The 11,173-nt window shown below is 38.6% G+C and overlaps 1 protein-coding gene across 1 annotated transcript; it reads left to right on the top strand.

Annotated features, from left to right (window-relative positions):
• The first annotated feature begins 8,424 nt into the window (after positions 1–8,424).
• LOC109041668 (uncharacterized) lies at positions 8,425–10,934 on the top strand. The gene is made up of 3 exons (XM_019058077.2): positions 8,425–8,721; positions 9,908–10,000; positions 10,759–10,934. The coding sequence occupies exons 1-3, from the start codon at positions 8,635–8,637 to the stop codon at positions 10,915–10,917; spliced, it is 339 nt and encodes a 112-aa protein (XP_018913622.2). The 5' UTR covers positions 8,425–8,634; the 3' UTR covers positions 10,918–10,934.
• Positions 10,935–11,173: the final 239 nt, after the last annotated feature.

Below are 11,173 nucleotides of genomic sequence, written 5' to 3'. Positions count from 1 at the left end.
CCGCATTCGAACGTCGCCTGTTAGTGCTAAAAATTCAACACTCCCTCGTTTAAGCCCATGTAAAATATCCAATTTTTGGAAACGACCTGGCAACCTTGCGGTATTTACAACGGGAACGATTACAATGAAATTTAATTAGCAATCTGCATATGTAGCGAGTCACAGCGTCGGGGGCGCGATTCCGCGGGAGGGGCGCGACCCGCCGGGAGTGGGGGGCGAGGGGTGGGGGTGGGTGGGCTCTCGACACGGATGTGTCAACCGCAGACCGAATCCTCAACAGTCAACAGTATCCCTGCACCGGCGCCGGCGTCTTACGGAGCCCGAGAGGGTTGGACCGCTCCAACCCCAAAGGTTGCCGAATATCATTTGGATTGCATTTTGCAAAAAGGAACCACTAGCATTGCAATGTTGCTAAGAGTGTGCAACTTCTTTTGTCTTGGAGGAAAAACCCGATTATCCCTTCATAGTTTCTATTTTACTCGCTAAAAACTGTAAATTTAAGACAAAAATTACCATCTAAATTTCATAGTTGTTCACAATTTTCGCAATTTTATCGCAAAGGATGAAGTTGCACAATCTTAGCATCATTGCAATGCTAGTGGTTCTTTTTTGCTAAATGCAATCCACTTGGAACCTGCACTATAAGAAAGAGCGCTTTACGTGCTGATGGCTGAAGTGCGAAACCGCATGTCTCCATTGCGGTGTTGCAACAATGTCGCTCCTATTTTAGTTTTTCGAGTAGGAGCGGTTCAACTTTATATAGCTTGAGATTCGTTCAGATTATTCTGCTTACCGAGAGGATAAATCAAGGAAGTTTTTAAGTAATTGAGTTGACTTCTTCTCTAAAAACCAGATAAAGTGTAACGGAAAATCTGCAGAGTCGTGAACGGAGATACGTGGTTTCGCACTTTGGCCATCATAGCTTGCTATTTAAGGTTCAGTTACACGATCAACTTGAGCCATCAAACTGAAGCTCTGATTGGTGGAAAAAGACCTGAGGTGAGGACACGACCAATGAGAGGCCTAATTTGATGGCTAAATTTGATCGTGTAACTGGACCTTCATACAGAATATCTTGTTGACAGGTTGATAAATTAAGGGAGTGTTCAAGGAATTGCGTTGACTATAATTTTTCTCAGCAAAAATAAGGTATGACTAGAAGTCTGCAATGTCGTTAACAAAGATTCGTCCTACGCGTCTCTACTTGCTAATTTTTATTAAATATATTCTTTGTGTATATCTATTTAAATATGTTTAAGTGCTGATTCATTGGTACAGCACTCAGATATTATTAATTATACTCATCTACCTCTGTACTCACTAATGTACATTAAATTTTGTATTCCTCCTGCTCCTTCACACTTGGGTCATCGATATTGAACAATTTTTCCTCAAGAAGACATCCATTTTTAGGGACAAACACCATTTTTCCCACTTGGTTAGAGTTCCGTTTTAGCATTTATACGACCACACCGAAAAAAAAGTGAAGTTGATTTAACATTCTGGATGTAAAAAAGTGTGCGATTAACTTATAAAATGCTGAATTACCCACTACAGCAGTAAGTTTTACCTTTTGGCATAGATAAGGTAACCGCTGTAGAGGGTAATTCAGCAATTTATAAGTTCTCGCACACTTTTTTTTACATCCAGATTGTTAAATCAACTTCACTTTTTTTTCGGTGCATTTATGCTTTAAATTTTTAGGTGCTGCATGTAGATTGAATTAAGAATGAGATTCCCTGAAAATTTTCCCGAAAAAAATTAAACATTATATTTGGTCGGAAAATTCCAATTCTTAGTGAATGAAATTGGCATCGTCCCATTGGTGGTGAGTCGGTTTTCCACAGCGCAGGAGTTTCGGTGGGTGTAAGCTTCAAGTTTAGCAGGGTGCGGCGGGCAAGGGGTGGAAGAGCCAACTCCTCCACGGTGTTGGTTGCAACACTCACCTTCTCTCGGCTCCTCCTCACCCCCACCCCCCCCCCTTTTAAGGGTATTTTTCTCTCGCGGCAACTTACAACCCCCTCTCACTGTGTCCTCTACTTGCCGTTATTGAATTATGAAATAGGTTATCGGATTCGTCGCCGTTTCTCTGACTCCTACCTCGGTCTGGATTTCGCTGCGGGACTTGCGACCCACTCTCCTCGAAAGGCTCAAGGTTGTATGGACGTCTTTCTGCCGCACGGAACTATGTGCATAATGACGTGAGCCCTGTTACGCATATATTCTTGTGGGTCTCGGGGCACATGTCTTGATGCATAGTTCCGTTTGGCAGAAATGTATGTTATATGAACGTATTTATGCTAAAAGGAACCATGTGCATAGGGTTTGCGTGTAACATAGTTCCTTTTAGCATAAATACGTCCACATATAAAACATTTTAAAGTGAAAAAACGAGATAGGAAGCATTGATTACTATGCTTTGACTGAAAGCATATACGTTATCCCCTTCTTCTTGAATGCATGGTATCAGCTAGCACACTAGAGAGTTTGTGAAATGTAATACAAAATCTGCGTCGGGTTTGGTTTGGTTTGGTTAAGCAACTAAACTAACTCCCTGGCAAAGCGGAGAGTATCGCTGGATTTGAAGGCGTTCCAAGCTGAGGTCGTGCCTTGAATTTCTCCGCTAAAGAAACCCTCACTAAATCGATGTTATTGTAATTGCAATTTGACGAATTGACAAGTACGTAGTTTGCAAATTGCCGGCGATTGCTGACTGCCTGCAACATATGTAGATAAATATCTCGATGAATTGGCAATAGATTAATTCCTCGAGTGTGTTGGATAGTCCAAATATCTGCCATCAAAAAACGATATTTTGATGGGACCAATAGACTACTGTCAACAACAATTGCTGTCGAGTGTCACTCGGTGGGGTGAAAAATGAGTCCGCAATTTACATAATCATGAACTGGAATTCAAGATCATTCGCCTTTAATTGGCAACTGTGTTCTCTCGGTTATCAAATCGAACGCAAAAGTAGCGCTCACGGAATGGAAAAATCTGGATTAACCACCCGCAATGCGCAACCCCGCGCGGAGCGGAAATTTAAATCAGCATTAGCCGTGAGGGCGCGTTAATGGCGTATTCGACTAATAACAAATAACAATAAAAAATATTTTGACCGGCGCGGCGCATTGTCCCCGGCGGCGGGCGATGGGGAGGCGGGGTGAGGGGGGAAGGGGCGCGAAAAAGGGGGAGGTTCGGACGCAGCCGCGGCACGCGCCACGTCGCGGCTATGCGCTTGACACTAAGCTCGTGCAAGGAATTGTCGCCCAAAGGCCAAAAAGGCGTAAGTTAATTTATACTTGATCATTGAGAAACATTGAAGTTTACAGGAATGGGGTTCATGTCGAGGCACAGTTACGTCCTTTGGTCAGCGGAGGGATGAAATGCAGGCCCGATCGCGATTGAAATTTCAGCTCGGCGGGTCTGTCGACTCTGTCACACGCACAAAGTTCTCGGTGAGAACTTCAAGGCTCCCGAGACGGATGGAGGAAGGAGGGGGGGGGGGGTCAGGTTGACGACTTTACTTTAATGAGGAAATTTCGTTTTTTCACAGACGAAAGAGCTACCTACATTTGCATTGCATTTTGCATACGTAACTACTATCTTTGGCTCTTCCATAGGAGCACCTCTCATGCAAAGGGAAATCAATAGCGTTTATATTGTTTCTAAAATGAGCCAGAAATAGTGGTTCCTTATTGCAAAATGTGGTCCATTTCAATATTGCGAAAGTCCCACTAAAAATTATTCTATTCTTGTGCTGAGGACGTCCTATGAAGGGATGGCGGCAGGGCGTTAACGGAGAGATGTTAAGTTGTCAGTTGCCCGATAACCGCTGGAACATGTGGCGATTGTGTGTCGCAGAACGCTAAAGCGCGTTGTGGGAGCGACTTTTATGCATGTACACTGGAAAATCGTTGGGCCGTTTGTATGTTTTTGGAGCACGTTATTCCGTTTTCAAAAAGAGATCCGCAGTCAAAACTATGGAACTTCTCAGTCCTTTGATGATGATGGATTATGAACGATGTCAATTATTTTAAGTTACATACATTTCTTGGCAAACAAAATGCATGCTTTCTTTTCTAATATGGGAAGTAGAAAAAAAGAGAAAAAAAGAATGAAAAAATAATGATACTAAAAACCATTTTTGATCAATGAGGAATTTTTTAATTTTTTCGAGTAAGGTAGTTTTCAAAGACACTACTTAACTATATACCCGACTGATTTTGGTACCATGCAGCCAGACGTCTGGTTGCAAGAACAGTTAGAATTATGATTGGCTGAACTAAATTTCTGGCTAACTCAACCATACCTCACTGCTTTTCTGGTGGGCAACCAAATCAACCAGGAACATCACCGCACGCTTATTCCGTGAAGACATTCAATTATCATTTTCCTTAATTTAACACGAAAAGAAACAAGACAACGTGACATGAAATTAGGCTGATCCTAGGTAGATGCACCGAAACTCATCAATGAGTTCAATCGATCACTAGAAGCGTAAACAACGGAAGCTCGCGTACGCTATTATACTTCAACAACGGAAGTTCCTCTCCTTCTACTACAAGGACATGCTCATTACTCATTGAGCCCTGGAATACAAGCATTTTTATGGATCTCGCGATTCATCATAAAAAGGTAATTGTTATAACTCAACATAAACCGATTAAAATAAAGTGTTTAAATTTTTACCGAGGGAACAAAACGCAAACACTCGAGAAAAAGAAGGAGGAAAACGATTTCCCTTTTCGTGTTTCCGTTCTGCGTCAAGCGTGACTGGTGAGCGGGGCGCGGGGAGGGGAGCTGGGGCGCAAGATATAGGGGCGGGGGGCGGTTCGAGAGGGATGTAACACACGGAACTAATTAGGATATTGTTTCTTCAAGTGGCTCCGGATCAAAGGGGAGCGCGGAACAGTTTAATTGTCCCGCAGAGCAGTGATAGCGGCATTTCTTCGCGTTTCGAATGGCCGCGGAAAAAAAAGGTCGCCCGGCCCGACGAGGCGAGGCGGGCATTTTATTTCATTTCATCCGTTTCCTCGCGAGTCGGAGAGCTGTCGGCGCACAGTTGGTGGCTTTGAGTGCCTTTTGAAATCTGTGAATCTCCATGAATAAATGACATTCCTAGTAATAACGGACATTAAAAATTGCTTGCCGAAGGTTTTAATAGAGAAAAAATGAAATTTATTTCCGTTGAAAACCCCTCTGCTACATTTTTCAGGTAAGTTACAGGAGACAGAATTTACGTGAAAAGTCTTTAAGTAAAGAATGTCCATGAATTTCCATAATTTTCCTAGTAATAACCGGCTTAAAAAGCACTTTCCAAAGGTTTTAAGAAAAAAATTAGGTTTTTTTTTTTTGAAAACTCCTCCTCTTCATTTTTTCTGGTACAATTACAGGTGACGAAATTTACGTGAAAAGTCTTTACATTAAAGATATTTTTTACAAGTTTTTAATTGTTTTCAAATATTTTTAAGGTTGAAGAATTGCAGGAAACCTTTTAAAAGATTGTTGCCACATGTTTTAATTTTACCTAAGTGCTTGGACAAAAAACTCACTTTTTCATTAACGGTCAAACGTAATGAAGACGATGTAATTGCCCGTAATGTGACAAAGAAAAATAACACATACACGAAATAACGGGCAACTGAGACTTTAAAAGTAGATAATCAATATGCGTTTTTTCGAGTTTTTTTTTTTTTTTTTTTTTTTTTTTCAAAAGGGACGTTTTTTCGCGACGTTTCCCTCTCCCCTGAGCCTGGGTAACCCATTTTTGTGTGTGCGTTATTTACAATCAAGATGGTATGTATTCTGTCATTCGTGTTTTTATTCATATATCTTATAGTGATTTCAAATTCAATATTTCCACAAGAATAAATGGTGACTTATTCGTGTTATACTACTGTCCAGATTTTCATTTTTATTAATTTTTTCCCGCTTTTTTCTGTTCGAGATAATCTGTGTGTTGGGCTCCAGAGCCATCATCCCTAAAAATATAGCGTCAAAGAATTTGATAAAATAGAACATTTTCTTGGAAAAAAAAATAGAAAACTAGGAATCCGCACAGAACTTATTGATATCATCTGTTTACAAATCATGATCATACAAATTCTCATCCAACCGTCCAAATCATTCGGTATGATTCTCAGTGTGCGGTGAGAGGTTTTTCGTCCCTTGGAAGAGCTTTGAAACAGGATCATCCCTGTAAGAGCGGTAACAATTTAACGTCGTCAACAGTTGCAGAATCTTTTTTCCTCGCCAGTCACACGTTTAATTCGCCGTGGCTCTCGAGCAAGTAACCCTTGAAGCAGTCGCATTGTTTTCTACCCTTACCGCCTTACCCCGCCCCCAAAATTCGCTATCTCCCGAGCACTCGGCCGTATCTGCCAGAGACTCAGGTTTCGTAGCCTCGTTGCTAAATCGTATGGAGAGCAACCAAATCTGGCTTCAAATATAAACGTCCATAATGACTCCCGTGTTATAAATAGTGCGAAGGAATTGGAGTGTACACTGAAAAAAAAAAAAAATCACATTAGATCTAGAGTCCAGACTCTTGAAAACATTGACAAGAAAAAATACTCTTGATTCAATCAGATTTTTGCTTAAATCAAAAGGAAATCCGCTCAAATTAAGAGGCTTGGTTCTTGATTTAAGCAAAAATCCGATTGAATCAAGAGTATTTTTTCTTGTCGATGTTTTTAAGAGTCTGGACTCTAGATCCAATGTGTTTTTTTTCCAGTGTATATTTCGGCCAGTTCAGTAAATAAGTTAGTCTGTTAAAGAAGACTTCATAATTACAACATGGAACCACAATTTCTGGGTCACCCATATAAGCGTCTATCTGCATCGGAAAACTAATAACACATATGTTTTTTTCATAAATAAGTCAGGATTAATGCTTCCTCAATGCAAATTTTATTTTTAATGGTCACGCATAGTCATAAATCATATTGGAACAAAAATGCGTTTGCAGATTTTTTCCATACTCAAAGAGAGTATTATGTAATTTGTATCAGCATCGGCGGATCCAGCAAATTGGCAATATTGTCTTTTCTCCATTTAAACATGGAAATGTATCGATTCTTGGAGGGGCCGGGTCCTCCCACAAGAATCGATTATTTAACATAGGTTTAAATGGAGAGAATCCGATGTTGCCAAATTGCTGGATCCGCCTCTGGCATTTCAATGCAGAAAATTCTGTCCGCTCATTGATAAGCTGCTCCAATTTGTGGTGAAAAATGCCGTGGATTTTTGAATTTTAAGGAAAAATAAATAGGACGGAGACGTCGGTTTTGACATCAATGTAGAAATTTTTGCTTTGGAGTTTCTGTAAAAAGTTTTAAACAGAGCTTAAAGGGAATTTCAACTAAGAGTGCCGAATTCAAATGAATAAGGATTGCTTTTTCTCCCGATGAAGTATACACATCGTGATCATGATCTAAAAAATCCTCCTGGGTAGGTTGATCTTTAAAATCTCCACAACAGGTTAAAAGTGATGGAACTAATCAGAGAACGCTAGGGGCATGACAGTTATTCTCTGATTAAAATAATTAAGGAGTAATAAATTGTACAATTTTAGAATCTAAATAATTTTTAGGGGAAAATCCAAATGTAATCATCTTTCAAAGGGATTTCTTTTGATGTGCTAAAATATCTGCCGGTTTAGCAACACTGATCATTGGCGGCGCTCTACACACTGTCCTTCGTCGGTTGTGCATTCACTCTCTTCTTTCTCTTTCATTGTCGTTGAAGCGAAGATTTTTTTGTAAAGATCGGTGATGTGGTTAAGATGATACACCTTTCTGTTTTGTTACTTAATTTTTCCATCACAATGAAAGTCAACGTGTTCATTGAAGTAGCAAATTCGATGATCGGTTGGTGGTAACTGTATCATTCTTTGAAGCTCCAAACTGTGTAACTTCACCTCTCATATTACCCACATTCTGTTCTCTTTTTTTTGAAATTGAGGCTAATATTCTACAACTGCTCCACCTACAAAACATCGGCTGATTCGTACATGTGAAAAATTGAATTCTTGTGCACAAATTTAGCAGCATTTATTTTTATATTTGTATTTTACCATGAGAGAACCTGGGATAGTTCCACTTCAACAAAATGGTTTTTTTTTAAATATTTTTTTAGAGAGCAAAACGCAATTTTTAATGCCTCTCAATGAAGTTTCAAGTTGAGTAAAATTTAAAAACTTCACTGCAACTTTGACAAAAATGTAGATTTATTTCAGAAAATTTGAATGGATACTTGATCTGAGCGGAGAGAGGTTAAACTAGCAGGCTATAAAAATGTCTAGTACCACTAAAAATTAGACTTCTTTTGATGACACTCTGTTTAAATGCGTTATTATTAGCGCATAAACAAACAAAAAATTCGACGAGCAACTGATTACGAGTGTACTCGTCGCGTCGCATGAGCGTCTTATCAGTTTTGATGCAGCACAAAACATGACTTAATGTGAAGCCATCCACCCAAAAATTGTAGTCATTTTACGTTGAAACGATTGAAAGAGAAGGAGAATATAATCCGAGTGAACAATTTGGAAGCAAGGCATGTAGCATGGACAGTTTTTCATTAAAATTTTCTCTATTGTTTGTTTCGGACTAAAAATCAGTGGTTCAAATGTTGCTCCAAAATCACCAAGGCTTGTTGTTCTTCCTCCCGTTCTTTATCATTGTAGGCGGAGAAAAGCAGGACTCAGAAAAAACGGTATGTCTGATTGGTTTTCTTTGAAATTCTCCTGAATATTCTATTTTGCATCATAAGAGAAAGTGACGTCCATAATGAGTTTTGAAAAGGGTTTTGATGAAATAAATAACTGATAGGAAATGTAATTAACTCACTTATAAAAGTAGAAGAGTTCTCATAAAATACGCACTAGAATCTACTTTATATTGGGGCTTGATATAAGATATTCAACTGATTTTTGCCTCAGGATTGATAAAATAACATTTTTAATGGATTTTGTAAATAAATGTCTCGTATCTCCTCAGAAGCACGACTTAAGTCTTCAAAGAAATGACGGAGAAATGCGACTTTATTTGACCTGTTTACGCTGTACGCACTGAGTTGAGTGAGCCACGATAAACTGTTGTCACTAGCCCAAAGCGCCTTCAATTTTGTGTGATACTTCACCGCCCACAACAGAGTTAAAATATTTGTATCATATCATCGTGCATCTTGTTACTAACTTGGAGGGACTTTCAATCGCTCATCGAATATTCGTGAGGTGTTGCCTAACGTTCAGTCGAAAGAAAGTTAAAAAGTTATGGGCAACATTTTGAACTCAAAACATAAATGCACGTTATGTTCGTCTTTCATCCTCCAAAAAATGTCTATACGCGCATTTTTTTAAAGCAAGTTGATCATTCGAACACAAGTTTGACACTATACACTCACTCCTGATGGACGAACATTTGAGGGGCTTTAAGGACGAGGCGCATAAGTGTATGTTTTTGCAATTTCAATAATAATACGTGTTGAAGTTTCGAAATTACAAGGAGCCTTATCGCAGAAATAAGTTCCAACCGACTTTCTGATGCTTAAATATTGGAATTTGGGGGCGAATTTTTCACAGCATATGCATTCAAACTAGTTTTACTTGAAATCATTAAAACTGCACTTATGCGCCTTGTCCTCCAAGCCCTTTATTACTCGTACTATACTCGATCCCGCTCTCGCGTGATATTAAATCCTTGTCTTATCATTTCTGAAAGCTACTTAAGTTCATATTTCCGTCGGATCGAAATCAAGCATTAGTACTTCTTTAAAGTAGTAACGCTAAGAAACAACCTAATGATATATTTCACGATACAATAAATTGGATTTTTTCTGTATTTTGTTGCTCCTTTTCCATCTCGCCGTTATTTCACATTTTCCCGGATTTGACTTTTAGGTTCCAAAAGCTAAGTATGATGAGGTGCGGAGAGAACTATCAAATTTGCAAACAAAGTTTGCAAAGCTCGAGGAAAGAATTCGCATGACTGAGGTAAGTAACATGATAAAGAAACATACACACTCTTAGGTTCCAATGAAGCCATAATTTTATACATTCATACGTGCTACAGTACGCAACTATTTGATTGATTATACGTGCTCAATGTGTTGAACATTCAATTGACCGTATGTGCGACTCGTTATTATGTAAAAATTATCATCGGACATCAAGTTTACTTGAAAATTTGAACAGAATATAAATACCTGGAAATTTAGCCTGAAATATCTTTCGCATTGCACTAAGATTCTGAAGTGTCGGTATAACATTCCCCTGTCTCACTTGGAGGCCTTTTGAAGCTCTAAGCTCTACAAAAAAAATTATTCACTGTGAAGATCAAGTTGCTTAGCTCTCCCAAAATCTCCAAATAATTTTTTTTTCCCATCAAACTCTCCAGCGTAGTTGGGTTAAGCTACCGCCAAATTTTTTAAGTTTGAAGATTTTCTTTTACTACTTTTATTATATTAATTCTTAATAGTAGGGTATCTAATCCTAGTTTTTAACAGAAATTTATATCTTTATCTTTATTTTTATCTTTATTATCTTTATTATCTTCTCAACTTTTATTACGTGACAAGCCGCCTCAAACCGTGTGATAGCTGTGATTGTTTGACATGATATAGCCACGCAACTGTGAAATATCTGTTATTTTGCACTAATGAAGTTGATGGAACAAGTTAACTTGAGAAGATCCCTTGTTATAGTGGGTTGCTTAATGGTAATGATGATAATCTGTTTATATGTTGCCCCAGGAGCTGCAAAAGGGATTCCAATCAATGGAGGAACAGCTACACTCAATAAAGAATGGAATTTCTGAACAGTCAAAATTAGTTAAAGAAAAAGTAAAAGACTTGTCCAAACTGATTGAATTAAAATTTATTAATCTAATTACTGTTCTTAAACCGATATAAATGTTATAAGTATTCAATTGAGCGTATTTATTTGATTGATTTCAAAAATTAATAAAAGGGTGCATTTGCCCTGACCTAAAAACACGATGTAATGTCGATGCAGCTTATCAATGGAGTTAGCAAATATTAAAATACTCTCCATTTTTAAGGAAAACTCCGATAAAAAGTATATTTCTATTTGAAAATTGAGAGAATTTTAAACGTAACAGAGGCGTGTAAGCCAAAGGACTGTCATCACTCATAATAACGACCTAAA

Source organism: Bemisia tabaci, chromosome 6 (assembly GCF_918797505.1).
Source record: "Bemisia tabaci chromosome 6, PGI_BMITA_v3".
Classification (NCBI taxonomy): Eukaryota; Metazoa; Arthropoda; class Insecta; order Hemiptera; family Aleyrodidae; genus Bemisia; species Bemisia tabaci.
The sequence above is the reverse complement of the archived record's forward strand: the minus strand, read 5'-3'. Positions and strand labels throughout refer to the sequence as shown.